This window comes from Argopecten irradians, chromosome 1 (genome assembly GCF_041381155.1).
Source record: "Argopecten irradians isolate NY chromosome 1, Ai_NY, whole genome shotgun sequence".
Taxonomy (NCBI): domain Eukaryota; kingdom Metazoa; phylum Mollusca; class Bivalvia; order Pectinida; family Pectinidae; genus Argopecten; species Argopecten irradians.
The window spans coordinates 17,444,459-17,464,777 of record NC_091134.1 but is presented as its reverse complement, the minus strand read 5'-3'; the positions used below and the strand labels follow the sequence as shown (position 1 = coordinate 17,464,777).

Below are 20,319 nucleotides of genomic sequence, written 5' to 3'. Positions count from 1 at the left end.
TATAAGTTGTTTCTATAGGGTTGCGAGCTTATTTTTGTATGTTAGATATAAGTTGTTTCTAGGGTTGCGAGCTTATTTTTGTATGTTAGATATAATTTGTTTCTAGGGTTGCGAGCTTATTTTTGTATGTTAGATATAAGTTGTTTCTAGGGTTGCGAGCTTATTTTTGTATGTTAGATATAATTTGTTTCTAGGGTTGCGAGCTTATTTTTGTATGTTAGATATAATTTGTTTCTAGGCTTGCGAGCTTATTTTTGTATGTTAGATATAAGATGTTTCTAGGGTTGCGAGCTTATTTTTGTATGTTAGATATAAGTTGTTTCTAGGGTTGCGAGCTTATTTTTGTATGTTAGATATAAGATGTTTCTAGGGTTGCGAGGGAGTCAGTGTAATTATAAGTACGTACTGATCACAATAAGTAGTACCATTATAGCACCAGTCGCCAAGGGTGTAGAACTACTGTAACAAGTCGTCACGACCTACGAATATCCCGTTTGATGTGCGTAATTATCGAGTTTGGGGGCCTTTTAATGTCATTGGCCTCTTCCTGTCTCCTACTTCAGACCTTCTAGCTAACAGTACATACTTCTTTAAGTGGAAGTTCTACTGTATTTGGCAGTCAGGATGGGATAAAAATGAATACTGTTTGTTGTTTGTCGCTAGTATGATTATAGGAGGAGTAGGATCAACTCATGTGGGGCAGTATTGTTGTCAGGTTTACATACTGACTGTACTGTAGGTTGATGGTTTTTTCACCAGGAGATTGGCTTTCTTCCTCCTCCTCCTCCTCCTCCTCCTCCTCCTAAACTGTCATTTTGATTGGCTTTCTTCCTCCTCCTCCTCCTCCTCCTCCTCCTCCTAAACTGTCATTTTGATCCTTTAATTGCCCTTGTTGTAATATGATGTAAAACAAAAATCTGAACCCAGATGGTTATTCTGACTATAATCAATCATCAATTACAGACTCTGAATATCACACAAGTAGACTCATGTGTTCTAGATATATATATATCATTTGTATTCTGGCCTGCCAAATTCACGAAATTTTTTTTTTTTAAATTACTTTGAAGTAATCTTCAAATGCTACAGCTAAAATATGTTCAAGCAATTATCTTCATTGAATCTGTAGTTCTACACCCAAAGTCTGTATGTGGAATCTTCTGTATTTATAACCTATAATTATACAGTGTAAAAAGCATTTCACGTTATACGCTACATATGAACTTGAATCATTACATTACACAATACCTCACAGGCACTTCAAAGATATGTTCTATATAAACGTATATCAATATTAGCCTTTTGGGACCAAATCGTAGATGAATGAACAGAATTTTTCCGGCTATATACACAATAACACAACTGGCTACATATATCAGTTACTCTATCTGGCTGTTATACCATTCAACTCAAAACAGAAATATTTTTGTTTTTGTTCTGAAGTAAGATGATCTTTTAAGATTGTTGCGGTTATAGACGTCAGTATTGTCGTAACAATTGTCCAGTACTTAACTATAACGTATAACAGTGTGTGTTATCATTCTGAGGAATTATGACAATCGACACGCGGTAAATTACGATATTGATCCGGACATGTCTGTTGACATAACTATTGACCCTGGTAATAACGGTCACCAATACACGCAATCGTCGGCCATATTTAGCTTCCCTATAAAACAGGACTTAACTACCACACAAACATCTGCTCTCACAGGCTCTGTATTTATATGTCAATTAATTTTTTAACACAAGGAAATAGTAACAAACAATACATCTATGGCAACTTATAGTACCCGATAGAAGGTCTACATATTCTTTATGTTCATAGTTCGGGTTTTTTTATCCATTTCTCTTTGAAAGGCCGTAGTGTTAAGTTGCAAAGTATGGGTTCCATAAGGTCCTCAGAGTATAGAGATGCTTAATATAAAAATTGATGTAACAATGATGGAAGAGGGAGGGAGAGGAGATAGGGACAGCTAAGAGAGAGAAAGGGTCAGTTGAAGAGGCTTAAGGGAGAGACAGACAAATAAAGACAGTCCAGGAAAATAGAAGGCAAAGGGAGAAGAATATTACAGAAGGGATAGAGAGGGAAGTGAATAAAGCAGAAAGAGAAAAGTGGCAATAATACTAGGAGGTCATTTTCAGATCATACAAGTGAGCATCAGTGAAAAACATTGGAGAATTCCAAAAGGAAGAGAGAATAGGGAAGAGAAAGCATTTAAGGAGGTTGTTTCCAGACAATAAGAGTAGCAGGGAAGAAAAAGAGACATGGGAATGGAGAGATTAGAAAGACACTTGGAGTGGAAGCAGGCAAGACATGAATGTATAGAGACAATACAAATGGAGATCTATAGAGACTGGCCAAGGGAAAGAGAGAAATAAGAGAGTGTCAGCACTCATCATAATGGTCTATCATTGTTTGCATTGTTTACCCAAGCTGTTCCCTTCGTCTTTGACTTTCTCTTTTCTCTATATTAATGTATATAGGAGGTGATATTTGTAGACTCAAGGTTTCTCATAAAACATAGATGTGTCACATTAAATAGAAATCTTACATATGATAAACCTGCTGGGGTAAAGAAGAAATGACAGCTAGTATAGTAATGATCTCGTTGTTGTGTAAATCTAAAGGCATTGAAGCAGTATAATGGTGTGTCGATGCAGCGCTGTACAGACCCGCAGACTGTGACAGGTAATACCTGTGGCTTTGTTACCTACTATTAATGTCACAGCCCTGCCAGACATCTCATTACTTATGGCAAATTAAAAATCCATATATGGTTATTTGTGTATGACATGCTATTGATTGGTTAGACTGTCCTTAAGATCATTCAGTATCTCTTTTATAGCTCAAGAGTTAATGGCCTTGAATAACGTCTGAACATACGACCAATCTGTGTATTTTATAAACATATATCAGCTGGTTATCCTACAAATAAAAACATTTATTTTACTTAATTTGTACTCGATTTTAGTGGTATTTACATTTATAAAAATGCTATTAATGTGGTCCTTAAAACTCTTATTAGATTGGTTCAATGTTTCTTTTCATTTAATAAATTATAGATATACCTAGAAAGGTCAAGGTCAGGTGGTTAAATAAGGGTCAAGGTCAATTCATGATTTTAGAAGTAAATTATACTACAAAGATAGTATAGGGTCATGCACTCCTAGCCAAATCTTGTTTGCTCTTGAGCTTGGTGGCACTGAATGTTCGAGGTCAAGGTCTAATATGTATATGTTTGCTAGCAAGTAATTTCTTTTTTTTTTATGTCATTGAATTCAAATATCAGAGGCACAGCAAACATGATAATAATTTAGAAATAACATATAACAAATTAACAGAATTACAAAGTTATTCACAGGTCAAGGTCATTATTTCTTGAACTATGATTGAGTTTTACTGACAAATCAGAGATGACCCTGTCTTCTAAGGACAAATTTGGAGCCGAGAACAAGCTGTCGGGATTAGTATGTCCCTGAAGTGTTAACCAATCATGGGTTAACAAGTGTATGTCAGACAATCCTGAACTCACATATATATACTGCTTATCTCACACACTTGAGGTGCTTATAACTAGAAAACATTTTAGTAGAAATCAAAGCTTGACTGAGTTTGATTAGGACACTAATTACAGGTAAAACGTTCCAGGTACTCCGCGATCACACCTGATCGCCAGGTGAAGATTGATTGTCTGAACACTTTGATGGAGGCTCAATCGGAGCCGAGTTCCCACGCTATTTTAGGTTGAAGGCTTTGCTCCTATTACTCAAACTGAGAAGGTGATTGTATGTATTGTGCTGTAGTGTCGAGAGAGTCCTTACTATGAACACCTTATTTTTAACAACCATATTATCTCTTTAAATTGTGAAACCGCTATGAATTTGCTACAAAATAAACGCTGCAGATCGAACCTCCCTGTTTTGAAACAACTTTATTTTTCAGTCCAATAAGCATTCTGTTTTATAACCTTCATTCAGGGACCTCTTTTGACCGACATTATATAGTGGAGGGCTAATTACCAGACATAGGGTTGTTGATAGATAAATAAGGTACTATTCTGTATACCTCACCTCTATTGACCTACATTATACAGGGAGGGCTTATTACCAGACATGGAAACAATTTTGGTTAACATAAGTACCATATTTGACCCAATAAGCTTCCAGGACATTTAAAAAATTGAAAAAAAGAAAAGATGAAAGACAAAACTATTGCAAACCTATACATTTTTGATAGTTTTGGTTCTATCCTCGACCAATTGAAATCAGGCCTCAAAAGCGGAAGGGGCGCTTATAGGGACATTGTGCGCTGATTAGGTTGAATACAGTACATCAACTCCGTCTATATGGTTTGGTTTGTTTAGTTTTACGTCCTATTAACAGCCAGGGTCATGTAAGGACGTGCCAGGTTTGTTGGTGGAGGAAAGCCGGAGTACCCGGAGAAAAACCACCGGCCAGCGGTCAGTACCTGGCAACTGCCCCACATGGGATTCAAACCCGCATCCCAGAGGTGAAGGGCTTGTGGTAATATGTCGGGACATCTTAACCACTCGGCCACCGCGGCCCCACCATCTATATGACTTCCAGGATATTTGTTAACATGTAAAATGGTACCTAACATTATCCAATAACATGGTGTCACTGTTAAATGAAAATAACCAATTTCTGAAACAAGAGCCACATTTGCCGTACCGGTTGGATTTAAACAGTGATGTGGTACGTACAGTATCAGAAACTTCTGATTTACATTATACACAACTGCTTGAAGCTTATTTACAAATACTATCATTAACGTTTGAAACTGGATGACTCAACAACACTTCAATTGGGGATATTTATTTTAAAGGTCAAACCGAGAGAAAAAAACCTTCAATAACACGTAGTACAAGCTTTGACAGTTTTTTAGGTCAGTTGTAGGAAACACTTTAGTAATATAATTACAGACAGTTTATACAGATAGCAAAATCAAATATAAAATGTTTTAAGAGAGAAATGGATTTATAAATATTATTATATCAATAAAAGTGAGTCTATCTATTAATATAAAATTATCCCTCTAAGATGAAGCGATTAATTTTATCAGAATGAAAAGCTTTTAGGTTATTTTATGTCACTGATGTTGAGCAGTGATTAGTGTGCTCAGTAAAAATGTGTAACAGCAATTTTGTTTATCTATTCGGTACTTTCATTTCCCCTTGATCTCTGTAGAAATGCTAAATCATTATGAAAACTGCTATATTTATGTTTCAGTAGCTTTATAACATCATGCTTCTCATTTGTAGAGAAGTAAATTATCGGAATCTCAGAAGAAGCTAATTAATTGGTATGACTAACAAGAAAAGAATCGCTTAGGGCATTCACAGTCTTATATTGAATTTTTAATTATATTGCATAAAAATGAAGTCTAATTAAGTGAATTGGATACTTTAAAATGATTTTAACTTAAGTTCGTGTGGTACAAAGAAATGAATGCTTGATGTCTTTTTTAAGTTTCCAAATTGAAGATTAAACATATATTTCCACATGAAGATCTTGGTGTATCTTTATAAAGTAAAGTTGGCACAAATATTCAATATTTTATTATCTTTCAATGCTAGAGAAAATATAAATAGGTTAATTGATATGAAAAATTAATGTAATTAATAAAAATATTTCAAAACCATTGGCACCATACTGTGCACTAAGGATTTATACTATGTATACCTTACTTTGGCATAGAGACTTAAGGCTGTATGCTACCTTTTGGTAACACAAAGACTTAAGGCTGTATGCTACCTTATGGTAACACAAAGACTTAAGGCTGTATGCTACCTTATGGTAACAAAAAGACTTAAGGCTGTATGCTACCTTATGGTAACAAAAAGACTTAAGGCTGTATGCTACCTTATGGTGACACAAAGACTTAAGGCTGTATGCTACCTTATGGTGACACAAAGACTTAAGGCTGTATGCTACCTTATGGTGACACAAAGACTTAAGGCTGTATGCTACCTTATGGTGACACAAAGACTTAAGGCTGTATGCTACCTTATGGTGACACAAAGACTTAAGGCTGTATGCTACCTTATGGTGACACAAAGACTTAAGGCTGTACGGTACAGAGACTTAAGGCTGTATGCTTCTCATGGGCTGTATGATTCCTTAATCATGCTACCTAATTCTGATGAGAGACTAAGATTTCTTGAAGATGTTTTTACTGTGATATAGAATGTTATATTAGAATGATTATTATGGCAATGATATATGTATTTTGATAATGAATATGTTCTTAGGGAAGGGGATCCTTGAATCAATGGTAACATATCGGGACTATATCGTCCTACTAAGAGTATTATCATTATACTTTGTAAAATCACATGATGTATGTAGCATTCGAAGCTCCATATGTTCACAGAAAACAGGCTCTGGACATTGTATACAAATTCATTTATCTGCTAAACCTATTCTCCTACAAACCAAGTATTCTCCAATTTCCTAACAATCCCTGCGATTATCTGGCTGAGTAACTTTACTTTGACAGTTAGCCGTGACCAAAACAGACAGCTCACCGGATAGCGATAACCAGTTGGTTGGTTTACTCTTCTTCAGATTTTATATATTTGCAAGCGAGTTTTAACTGAGACAGAAAAAAAATGTTCAGATTTAATGTGCACATATGGTTTGTTTTCTTCTCACTTTTATTTAACATGAACATTTATTTTACCAGAGGAGAAATAAGAATACATAGGGGTGTCTAGTATCTGTCTGAACTTTCAGCAGTATACCACTGTAAATTTTAAAAAGCTCTGTTAGCTTGGGTTAATAATTTAAAATTACCGTATTCAAGGAAATAAGCACCCCTCGCCATTCATCAGTGCCCCTTAATACACAGAAGCATGGAAATTAGCACGCCTCGCCCTTCATCAGTGCCCCTTAATACACAGAAGCATGGAAATTAGCACCCCTCGCCCTTCAACAGTGCCCCTATATACACAGAAGCATGGAAATTAGCACCCCTTGCCCTTCATCAGTGCCCCTATATACACAGAGGCATTGGAATCATATAAAGTAATTAAATTTACCAGTAACTTACTGAATCGTATTCTTATTATTTTTTGCCCCCCCCCCCCCATGGAGAGATTTATAGGTGTTCACTGGTTGTATGGATGCTGTTTTCATTTAATTCTGATAGGCCTTGAGTACACATTGTTACTAAAAGGGTCTCAACTTTCTCCCAATATTAAAATCCATGTGACCCATAGGGCTATTGCTAAGCACTGACTGTAGGTCGGTGGGTTTTCTCCTGGTTCTCCTTCGTCTCCATGACCAATTCCACAATTACAGCCAGTTAGGTAATTTGAGGCTATGACGTAAAACAAAAATAAAGCAAATGGAACCAACTCACTGATAAAGAATGGAGCGATAATTATTTCTACTTAAAAAGCATCAGTAAAGCTTCCGAATCTTTGATTTGACTGATTACATAAATAAACTTATTTATCTTCCCTCTCCTACAAACATAAATATCATTCCTGTGTTGGATACTTTAGCTGTTGGCCGTCTCTGAACTGAACATCATATGTCTTTCAAGCTTTTACTGCGACCGTCTGCCCTGTAAAAGTAAGAGTGCTCCAATGCCGCCTGGTCTGTAGAACTTCCAAAGTTTTTTGTGTGGAATTTCTCGGCCTTATCAACCTCTCACTGGAAATAGCACCGTACACCTCTACATTAATGCCTGGCTCTTTATTACTGAGATGGGAGTCAAGGAGAACATTGGAAGGATGTTTTGAAATTCTGGTGTCAGTTTTACACCTTGAAGATTTCAGAATTTTGTTTAAAACACCAGACTTGTACAGACAATTGGGGAATACAAACATAGGAATATTGAAGATTGTTTCGTAATCCATTCATTCACAGTACTACATTTCAGTTGGTTTTGTGTTTGAAACTTTTCGTACATTGATGATGCTACAGTTTCGTGTCTGATTCATGTTGAAAACATTTTGTATTTAAAATAATGCTGTAGCATTTAAAGTCTGCATGTTTAGTGTTCACACAACAGGATAATTTCATGAATGGAGGTACAATTTCGAAATTCCAATCTGCTTAATTCCCCAAAAGATCTCCATGAGCTACAACAGCTGTATCCATGGATATCAGGTATATTGTTTTACTGTGTTACCATGGATATCTGATGTTAAATTTTCTATGCAACCATGGATATCTGGTAAAATATTTGTTAATGTTACCATGGATATCTGGTAAAATATCTGATAGTGTTACCATGGATATCTGATATAAAGTTTTACTTTGTTACCATGTATATTTGTTGTAAAGTTTTAAGTTTTACTGTGTTACCATGGATATCTGGTGGAAAGTTTTACAGTGTTACCATGGATATCTGAAGAAAGTTTTACTGTGTTACCATGGATATCTGATGTAAACCATGGATATCTGATGTTAACCTTTACTGTGTTACCATGGATATCAGATGTAAATGTTTACTGTGTCTCCATGGATATCTGATGTAAAGTTTTACTGTGTTACCGTGGATATCTGATGTTAAGCTTTACTGTGTTACCATGGATATCTGATGTTAAGCTTTACTGTGTTACCATGGATATCAGATGTAAATGTTTACTGTGTTACCATGGATATCTGATGTAAAGTTTTACTGTGTTACCATGGATATCTGATGTAAAGTTTTACTGTGTTACCATGGATATCTGATGTAAAGTTTTACTGTGTTACCATGGATATCTGATGTAAAGTTTTACTGTGTTACCATGGATATCTGATGTTAAGTTTTACTGTGTTACCATGGATATCAGATGTAAAGGTTTACTGTGTTACCATGGATATCTGATGTTAAATTTTACTGTGTTACCATGGATATGTAGTGTAAAGTTTTACTGTGCTACCATGGATATCTGATTTTCATTTACATATAAACGAACTATTTCTGAGAGAAATACATTGATTGACATTTTATGTTACAGAACTATTGCCAGGAATAGAAGATTTCCTGTGCAAGGTGTTGGCTGGGGAGGGGCTGTCAGATCCAGCGGAGGAACAGCGCCTTTACTTTATAGAGCGCCTGGATATACTGAAGCTTCCTCCATCTCTACCTCCTCGTCACCCAGGTAAGTAATTACCTGTACAGGTAAAACACGTAAAGCCCCACCTGTACAGGTAAAACATGCGTATATATAGCCTTACCTATACAGGTAAATATTGTCTATATATTCCGAATTTGCATATTACAGAGTTATCTGCACTTGCGGGTAGGTATTGATTGTGACGTCATGTATTTGCGAGCGTAAATTCATACGTTTCGGAGAAAATGGCGTGAATTACGCTCACTAGATAATGACGTAACAATTGATACCTACCCGCAAGGGAGCTAACTCTGTAATATGCAAAGACGGAATAGCCCTACATGTACATATAAATTATGCCTATATATAGCCCCAACTGTAAATGTAAACATTTCTATATCTAGCCAGGTAAACACTCACCTGTACAGGTAAAACATGCCTATATATAGTTCTACCTGTACAGGTAAATTATGTCTATAGCCCCAACTGTACGGTAAACATGTCTATATATAGCCCTATCTGTACTGGTAAATCATATATATATATAGCCCCCATATGTACAGATAAATCATGTCTATATATAGCCCCAACTATACTGGTAAATCATATCTATATATAGCCCCAACTGTACTGGTAAATCATGTCTATATATAGCCCCAACTGTACTGGTAAATCATACCTATATATAGCCCCAACTGTACTGGTAAATCATATCTATATATAGCCCCAACTGTACTGGTAAATCATATCTATATATAGCCCCAACTGTACTGGTAAATCATATCTATATATAGCCCCAACTGTACAGGTAAATCATGTCTATATATAGCCCCAACTGTACTGGTAAATCATGTCTATATATAGCCCCATCTGTACCAGTAAACATGTCTATATATAGCCCCAACTGTACTGGTAAATCATGTCTATAAATAGCCCCATCTGTATCAGTAAACATGTCTATATATAGCCCAATCTGTACAGGTAAATCATGTCTATATATAGCCTGGTAAATACGTAACTGTACAGGTAAATCATGTCTATATATAGCCTGGTAAATACGTCTGTACAGGTAAATCCTGTCTATATATAGCCTCGTAAATACGTAACTGTACAGGTAAATCCTGCCTATATATAGCCAGGTAATCACCTTCCTGTACAGGTAAATCATGTTGATATAAAATGTGCGAGATAAACACTCATCTTCATGATAATTTGTCAATATATTCTTCAGTAAATTTAGACAGGGAAAGTCTTGCATAATAATATATGCATGTTGGTTCTTTACCTGTGCATCTTACTTAGCATATGACAAACAGATCAGTCAGAGGATTAATCCTAGAAATGTACCGAGTGAACCTAAGTGTGACAGGTAAACATGCTGTATATGATCTCAGCAGGTCGCCCATGTCAGGTCATAAGGAAGCAGAGCTTTGTTTGTCTACCTAAACACCCTTCACCTCTGGACAAGCAAGGGTCAAAAGTATAAACATTTAAAATTTTCAAAACATATGGCCGAATGTGTTTGACATCTTAATGACGTTATCTTGTTTAGCTATAAACTAAATGTAAAAGAGTGTTAATTGATCCACTAATGTTAATTGTTCTGTCCCATATAATGTAGATACAGGCTTAATGGGCCTCTTGAATGAAAAGGTTTATGGACAATCTGATTAAAAACAGATCCTTATAACCACACTGTTCAATAGAGGATCTGACAACATCTCATGAAGGGTCATGTTCGGATGACCTTAAGACCAACTGTGCTTAAGATCAAATAAAAGAATTACCAATTTCAATTCTTTTTGTTTTCTTGTAAACACCCATAGAAATACAGTAAACATGGTTATAACGAACAACTGAGGACCAGCGGAATAATTTGTTATAAGCAAGAATTTGTTATAAGCATGTTCATTTTAAAATGTTTTATTGTATACACGTAAGCATGTAATATACCAGTTATAGTCCTTTGTAACCTCATGAGGTTTAATTTTACACAGATCTCCTCCATTCCAGGTTATTGTATAAACAACATTTACATCAAATATTTGCATTTTAAAGAAATACCGGAGTATGCATTATTACATGGACTGTACCTGTATACCTGTATGAGAAACACCTGTTACTGTATCTTACCTGTAATTTATGCAGGTAGACAAACTGAATATTTCAGTATCACTAAGGCATCTGTTATATACATATTTACCCAAGAGATCTAAATTGAACACCTGCAAACAGATACAAGGAAGGTAGAAATAATCCCAGTATTAACCCCACTTAGAAATAATTTTCTCCTCAACATTACGTCTTAGTTATTCAAGGCAAAGTTTTTAACAAACGATATGATAGTTATTGATAATATCTGTTCATGTTCCTTAGATACAATCAAAGTTTTTTTCCCTGAAATAAGGGAAAAGGTTCTCCCCAGTAGGAAAAGCCTTATATGACAGGGTTTAAGAGTGAGTAACACAGTAAGAGGGAGGGACATAGCGAATGAAATATTGTATTGAAGTATGAAGTATGATTTGGCATTGAGTTCAGGGACAATCTCTTTTTCAATTCAGGGACAATCTCTTTTTCAAGCCTTCACTATAAGGATGGGGGGGGGGGGGGGGGGTGTAAAAGTGTAACTGAAATCTGTCCCTTTCAATCCTATCCCAAACAACCATTTTGGTAAATGGAGGCATGTACTTCTGGCAGACTTTTTTTTATATATTAATTATACTTATACTATAGGTTCATAGTTACACATGTATATAAATACCTTTTTCATTTTCACCTGAAAAGTAGGAACCAGTAACGTTAAATCACCTGTACACTGTCACGTAGAGAACACATGCTGATGTTTTGAAAAAAAAGATAGATGATAAATTCATTCTCAATAGAATATGGCCTACTATGAGAATTACTCATTTTACTAGATTACAAAACCTGTGCGTTTATAGTGTAAATATATGCCAGTGACTCATCTGATGGCTTTTATACATTTTAATGATGAACAACACATTACCATGTAGAGTAAGAGAGGGCTCTGTGAAATATGTGCACACTTATCTGTGACATAATACACAGTGGTCTGTGTCTTGTCTTAGATGTCACTGTGTCAATGCCTGATGTACCGGTCTGACCTTTACTAAGGCAACGCCCACCCTGTGAAACCATGGAAACATTAAATATTCCAACGTTTATAAACAGTAAAAATGATTAAATTCAACTAATTAATCTCAGTTTACATATATGCACACAAACCCTTTTGTTTCAAGCACATTAATAGCATGCTCTTATCACAAGTAAAAGTAGAATCAAAGAAAAAATAAAGGGATCAAATGTGGAAGGGAAATAACTCAAACTGCACTATCTAAGGTGCATGTTGACCATTTACTCAAATCTTCATTATCGGTAGGAAGGATTTATATGAGATAACTTACTTGTGAGATGATTTATGATGTTAAACTGGTGATCTTGATCATTAATGTTAATCTGAAGTTTCTTAATTACACCATTCTATTAATTATTATTATCGATAGTATTAAGTGAGACAATTCTATTGGAAAATTATTTGTAAATTGTGTAAGGAAGGCACCTCTACACAAACTGTACTCATTATAGGGTTTGTTAAGGAGATTCATACAAATCTTGTTAAGGAGATTCATACAAATCTTGGTTAAAGTGTCTACAGGATAACTTGAATTTAGAGTCAAATGGTATTTTGTAAGGGAGATAACTCTAAACACTTTTAGTGTTAAATTCCACACAAATTTTTTGTTTTGGTATTCTGTATTGGAGATAATTCCATATAATCTAAGCCATAATGTTAAAGAGAGATAACTGAAACATAAACCCAACTTATACCGTACAAAGAAATAAAATGATCCATACATTAGTTTCATTTATGTGTGTTTGTTTGTATGTAGTGGGGGTTAACTCTGAACTCTACACAAATTCTTATAGTATTATGTAGGGGAGATAATAAGTTAATCAGACATTATCAAAGTTGTATTGTATAAGGGAGATAACTCCACCAAGATCTCAGTTACATTGTGTAAAATAATAAATTATATCTTTAACACAGCTGGTTCCTCAGACAAGATATTGCCAATAAAGGTCACTCCATCCAAGGAGCCCTTACTACCATCCCCTAACAGGGAGCTGCCAAAATCTCCGTCCCCTAAGAGAGAGCTCGTCAAGTCACCAAGTTGTCCAAGTCATGTCGTCAATGACATCATCGAGGACGACTTCGCTGCATACCAGCGAGAGATTTCCCGTGCTCTACTTGCCAAGAATTCAGACATCATCACAGGTGATGATAAGGACGATGAAGATGATGATGATGATGAAAAGGTTAGTATGATAGTAAATCTTTTATAAAGTCAAATTAATTGCAGTAATTTTTGGGTACACATTATAGGTCTGTGGTTTTTGTATGGGTACTTTGGCTTTTCTCAATTTTCATATTGCCTCCTTGAATAACACTGGCTGTTAAAAGGATATAAATAATCAAACCCAAACAAACTGCATTACAAATTCAGTCTTTAACATCTTTACCAGGAATGGATGAATGTTGTCATAAGTGAATGCACATACTGTATTCGACCCAGGTGTTTAAAAAAATTGAAAAAATGAAAAGTTGCTAATAAGACGAAGTTATTGCAAATATATACAGTTTTGTATAGTTTCGTCTTTATTTATGCTTGGGCAATTGAAATTGAGGCCTCAAAAAGGACGCTTATATGGACATGGGCGCTTATTGGGTGGAATACGGTATTTCTGAATTCACAGCTAGGTACATTTTACATGTGTACACATTATCTCACGTCCCAGACTGGGTATGACGGTTTTATATTCATTTTTTTGTAGCAATGTTGATTCAGAATTTTAGGTGTATGTTTAAATTTGAGGTATGTTTAGAATAATAGAATAATGTTTAAATTTTAACATGCAGGGTGTCATGGGCCATAAACTATGGAAATATTTTGTGTGGATATTGGGTGTACAATAAAAAAAAAATCCCACTGACAGACTATTAAGAGTAATACACATATTTTCATGAGTTATGGGTTTATACTTTAATGTCTTGATAATAGCCGGCGAAGTTTTACCCATATCTTGCCTTGATACTGTCTGACTAATGGTTATTTGAAGTGCTCTCTGTGCATTGAAGACTTAATCTATTCCTTTACCAAGTCGAAGCAAGTTCTATTCTGTCTTAGCATATAACAGTTATCTCCCTTGCGGGTAGGCATCCATTGTGATGTCATTATTTTGTTAGCAAACTCACGTTGGTCTCGTTGAAAATATGACATCATGAATACTTACCTCTAAGGGTAGGTAACTCTGAATGTGCAAATACAGAATAGCAATGGTAGATGCCTTTTTTGAAAAATTAGAAACACAAAATACTTTTACTTGTTCTATGCCATTTGTTGGAATGTAAGGCAAAATTTTGGGTTATAGGCATTGAACACAGTACAAATTAAGGCATTGTATTGTAATTGAGTATTAAATCAAAATGGCAGCACTTGGCCAGAAAATATGTACTTATTTATTGACATTTAGAAGTCTTCTTTATCCTTTGTCAAACACACAACAATGAACTGTATCAGAAAATATCGCATTTAAATTTGACACAAAGTCAGACTGAAATTTCATGCTGACTACATCATCCTTCCCTCATTGTCGCCCTGCAGGAAGTCATTTTTTCACCTGACTTTAGTGTTAAATTTCTGCGGTCATGTTTACCTAAAAATTCACTCAGCCACAACATAAGATCCAGTTTTATTTGTCTGCAGTCTATTAAAAATAAACTGTACACCAAATTTTATGTACTTTTAAAAAAACGTGACAGAACAGACATTTTATGTAAGCTCCAGGTATAAGATATTGCCTGTAGCGTGAGTTTGCGTCCTTCTCTTTAGACGCTGTCTAGTTATCAGAGCTTCAAGGCTCGGTGTAAAGAGTGAAGGTGTTTTATATTGATATTCATGCTAAGGGGAACTGAATTCTAGATAATTCAGATAAAGTTTCTCTGATAAACACGTTATACAGACCTTTGAGGAATTCACAAGATGTGAGAAGATTAAGTCTTAAATTGTAAAGACTTGATGGAGATATTTTTCTACTTTGAATTATGTTTTGATATTTCAATCAGATGTTTTCTTCATGTGCCTAGAATGTAAAATCTAAATCATTCTTCAATATAAAATTTAGGCCTACAATGTGAAATTTGGGTCTACAATGTGAAATTTATGTCTATCTTTCAAATTAAAATAAAAACTATCAACAAATATTCTTTTTTTTTTCTATTTTTCCAAACAGTGATAAGAAATCAGTTTTCACAATCTTAGTCCAAAAGTGTTGAGATCTCAGTAGCTCATCTCTCCATTGTATATACTTTTTGGCACCGTCTTTCAAATGAGACGTATGGGGAATTGATTTATTATGTAATCCAAATCACATTTCTTGCAGCTGCCATCTTTTTCCTTAGGGCAGTTTTTGAGTATGAGGTATGCTGTACCATTTTACGACGACACTGGAGACATTAGCCTGATTGAGGCCTGTGTTGCCAATAATCTTAATCAAGGAAGTGTTTTAAACTGACACATGCTTGTGCATATTTGTGAAGCACTTGATGGACAGAGATTTGTTCAGTTTTGAATAAAGAGTTTTGTTTAAATATATCTGTGAATGAGAGAAATTACAATATCAAAACATTCAATGCTACAGTGTTGTTTCATTCCAAAAACAATTATGTCATGAACCTTGAAAATATTACCAAAATCCTTATTGATTTACTGTAGTTTCAGAATGGGTAGGATGGATCCATGATGTCTCTTTCAACTGCTCCTCACATTTGGAGTGCTTTGCTGTACAAATTGAAAGGATTTTGGCAATATTTACCTTTTAACAGAAACTGTGCATTCCCGTTGAAAGGAACAAAGCATCTGTCTACTTACTATATATTTATTGTGTTGATGCCCCATACTGAGATAATTTAAGGGATAACCTTGTAGGGACCTTTTATTGCAAAATGGACAAGAAATAATGTCAGTGGAAAACTCCTAAAAGTAAAGGAAGAATGACATCACCTAAGTATTGAAAATAAAGGAACAAAGACATCACCTTAGTGAATACCTTTGACAATTTAAAAAGACGTTTTACCTCTGATCTATTGGTAAAAAAAAATGGCTGAAACAACATTAGACTTCATATCATAAATGGTTTATCCACAGGAAAAAAATTTTCACTCTAATCTAAATGGTTTAAGTCAATCACTTGGACAAGAATTATTGAAAATGTACTTATTCAACTGGAGAATGCTTGAAAGGGAGACAAACTAGCAGGTGCATAATTTACATTCGAGCCTACATTTGTAAGTAAATACTATTGTACAAATTTTATACAATAGAATAGAGTAATGATGAAATCATCTATCAGTGAGTGGGATGTGACAGTATCACTGGATACTATCCAGGAGGAATAAAGATAATTTTATGTGTACCAAAAAATAACTTCCAGAAAACTGAGCTTGTGCAATAAAATTTAGATAAAAATATTTCTAAATTCTTCATTTTTAAACAATTTCAATTAACTCACTGACTTGAAAAGAAAAATCTGACAAAGGTTATTTAGGAACTTATTTAAACTTAACAGCACAATTAGAATTTTTGAATAACAGCTCAAAATTGTTTTGAGTCATGGATTGTGATCCACTGCAGTGTCATTTTATATAAGTACAGCGTTTTTGTGAATGGGAGCACAGATTTAGGATTTGTGTGATGAGACGAGTGACCTACAACTAATGCTATAGAGTGAGATGATATCATTCATGATTTGCATCATGTTTTTTGTCTGAACTTTTGTATGACTATATAAGGCAAGCTATAGACAATCCCTAAATCTGTGTAATATGTTTGTATAGTGTACACCATACAAACATCATAACTTTTCTTTCATTTGATCTTGAAACAATCTAGGTTTAGAAGAATTAAAAGTACAGATGAATCTTGGATCTATAGAATTATAGAGTGTTGCATGATAATGTGTATTGTTCAGAGGTCAACTTCATTTGCGCTCTTCTACAAAAATCTTCTCAAAAGGCCGCCCAGCTCGTAGATGGAAGAGACCCAGCTCGAGCAGAAGAGTTACAAATCAGGTTATAGGCACAAGAGGGCAAATCAAGTTAGAATCAGTACTTGAAACGGGAATATATAATAGACATTTGTTTATGATTGGTGAAAATATTCCACACCTCAGATAAATCCTCATTAGCCACTAACTATAGATAAAGAATTTCAAAATTTCTCCTGGTATGTCAAATTCTTTGCTTATAAAATACACAACAAATTCTTATCCAATATTGAAAAAGCTACCTGGTCAATTATTTGATAAAGAAAATCAATTTTTTTTAACTTAGTTTTGTCTAAATTGCAATTTCCATAGCATAAGTTACTAGTAATGCTTTTGTTATGGGAAATGATAAGAATTAATCACATAGAGATATCTCTCCCAATGTCAGCTATGGTTTAATGCTAATCTCTTATAGTCATAGGAATTTAAATTGTATAGAGATAGCACCACAAGTAAGTAAATAATTATCATCAAAATGACTACATTTTATCTAAGCCTTTTATATAAACTAAAGATGGTATGACTGGGATCAGATAGATAGTGTTATTATAAATTAAGATTGTAGTTTATGCCCCTTGTGAACTAAATGGACTGTTCGATATCAAAGACAGGGTTGTGCCACGGTCAGAAATGAGGTAGACCAGGTAGTTGTGTAGGTTTGATGGACTATGATGTAAGACTGGAGAGAGCTACTTTATTTTTTATCTATAAATAACTCCAAGATGCTTTCACGATTTGCACCTGCAATAGCAGGGTGTAATCATTGATTATTTCTAGGCTTACCTGTAGGGTAAAAAAGCTGTTGGCAGGATCAGGGGACAGGATATCGATTGCTGAGTAATGTGATGGAGTAGTCAGAGTGATGGATATGTGTACTGTTGTTGATCAAGTTCCAGGGCCAATTATACAATTTATGACTAATTCTATTAAAAAAAAAAAACAAAAAAAACTACAGGAAAGATAGAAAAAAGTAGTTTCTATTGTTTGAGTTGACAGGTACTGACAGTGAACCCACAAAGGTCAAACCCACGAAGGTCACTGAATCATCATTTATGTATCAAATGTTATTTTACAAGTAAAAAAAATATCGATACAGTGCAATTTAAATAGTTTTAAAGAAGACATTTTTTGTTGAATTTACCTAATGCTCATACAGGATCGTTAAAATCCTTCAATTGACACAACAGCTGCAATGTAATGCTGGCTTCACTATGCCTTTTTGTCATTCTTTCAATTCCATTCCATGTTTCGAGCATAAAAAATATAGGAGAGTTTTATTAGCCGATATTTCTAATATACTTAAGTACATCTTTATCTCCAGATGGACTAAATTATTTTAGTATATTACTGTTAATCTACATGATGCTGACAAACACTTTAAACCTTGTTGGGATAAGATTGATAATTTTACATTGATGTGGTTGTATAGTTTGAATCCATGCCAATTAAAGATACATTTACTCTGAACTTAGATAATGTGGGTGAAGACTTCTGTGGAAGGGACGTAACTTAGGTTAACAGTGAGCAGGGGGTTAAATATCCCTGATATTTTAGTGTTTATTTCAATTTAATTATCTTGGTTAAAAAAATGCAAAAAGATAGCAAAAATGTCGGTTATATAAGATTTTAAAAGAAATCCTTGAGCTCCGTACTATCACTGTCATGCTGGAAGACATATCAGAATCTTCCATCTGTCATAATGGTGATAATACCTAAATAATCTACCAGTTTTCTATTTATTTGGCTTTACAACCATCAAAATTACACATTTGCATTAAAATTTAAACAAAAATAAGTTAAAACATGCATAACCTTTGTTGTATATACAGTGTAGATGAGAGATGTTTCAATATTCTGTATATGTTGAGAGATATTTTTATGGTATATATGGTTTAAATGAGAGATGTTTTTATATTCTGTATGTTGAGGGGTATTTTTGTGGTATATATGGTATAGATGAGAGATATGTGTTTTAATATTCTGTTTGTTAGTAGTGATTTCCACATAAAGTTACGTGTCAGTGCTTTACCCTGCATGCCAGTTGTGCGCTTTATGAATATTTATGAGCAGGTTACATCAGACCTGTCTGGGTAGAATGTCAAGCCTCCAACAGACCTTGACTAAAACGCCCTAAGGATGCACATTTATGTACACATCTACTGTAAATACACAGAAATTTTGATGGTCAAAATATCTAAGACATCATGATATCTTAAGATCAGTTTATTAAATGTTGTTTATTATTTTGTTTATTTACAGGGTGTAAAGGTTTACGATGATATTGACATCGACCAGATTTTAGCAGAAACACCTGAGAATACGAAACGGTAATGATATATGCATCCTGATCATGATTAAAAAGATGTTTGTTTTTCTAAATTCATCATTTTGGTGCTTAAATCTTACTCTGCATAATTATAGATACAAGTTTTCCTGTTGTGTTATTTTACAACTTGAATGATTATAACTGGTAAAGTCTAGTACAAGAATAGATTTTGTTTTGTTTAAATACAGAATAAAGAACTAAAAATATTCCCCAAATCCACTCATATGCATGACAGTTCACTACCTGTTAGTTTCTTTTCTCATTACAGTAAAACTTTTCTGTAACGAATCCCTTCCGAAGAGGAGACATAATTTGTTATGATATTGACATCGACCAGATTTTAGCAGAAACACCTGAGAATACGAAACGGTAATGATATGCAGCCTGATCATGATTAAAAAGATGTTTGTTTTTCTAAATTCATCATTTTGGTGCTTAAATCTTATTCTGCATAATTATAGATACAAGTTTTCCTGTTATGTTATTTCACAACTTGAATGCTTATAACTGGTAAAGTCTTACAAAAGAATAGATTTTGTTTTGTTTAAATACAGAATAAAGAACTAAAAATATTCCCCAAATCCACTAATATGCATGACAGTTCACTACCTGTTAGTTTCTTTTCTCATTACAGTAAAACTTTTCTGTAACGAATCCCTTCCGAAGAGGAGACATAATTTGTTTAAACAGGAATTCGCTAAAGAGTTTCTGAAAATATAAGTTAAAGTCATTAGCTGATTGCACTCGGAATCAACTTTTAAATTAGTGTTAAGTTTCCTCACAATTTTC

At 34.4% G+C, this 20,319-nt stretch overlaps 1 protein-coding gene across 2 annotated transcripts in view; it reads left to right on the top strand.

The window, feature by feature from the left end:
• The window catches only part of LOC138319308 (uncharacterized), a 59,737-nt gene that overhangs the window by 26,369 nt on the left and 13,049 nt on the right, over positions 1 to 20,319 (top strand). For both annotated transcript variants that reach the window (XM_069262384.1, XM_069262376.1), the window contains exons 2-4: positions 8,982 to 9,125; positions 13,150 to 13,418; positions 19,464 to 19,531. In XM_069262384.1, the coding sequence (XP_069118485.1) occupies positions 8,982 to 9,125; positions 13,150 to 13,418; positions 19,464 to 19,531 (481 nt within the window). The remainder of the gene's footprint in view (positions 1 to 8,981; positions 9,126 to 13,149; positions 13,419 to 19,463; positions 19,532 to 20,319) is intronic.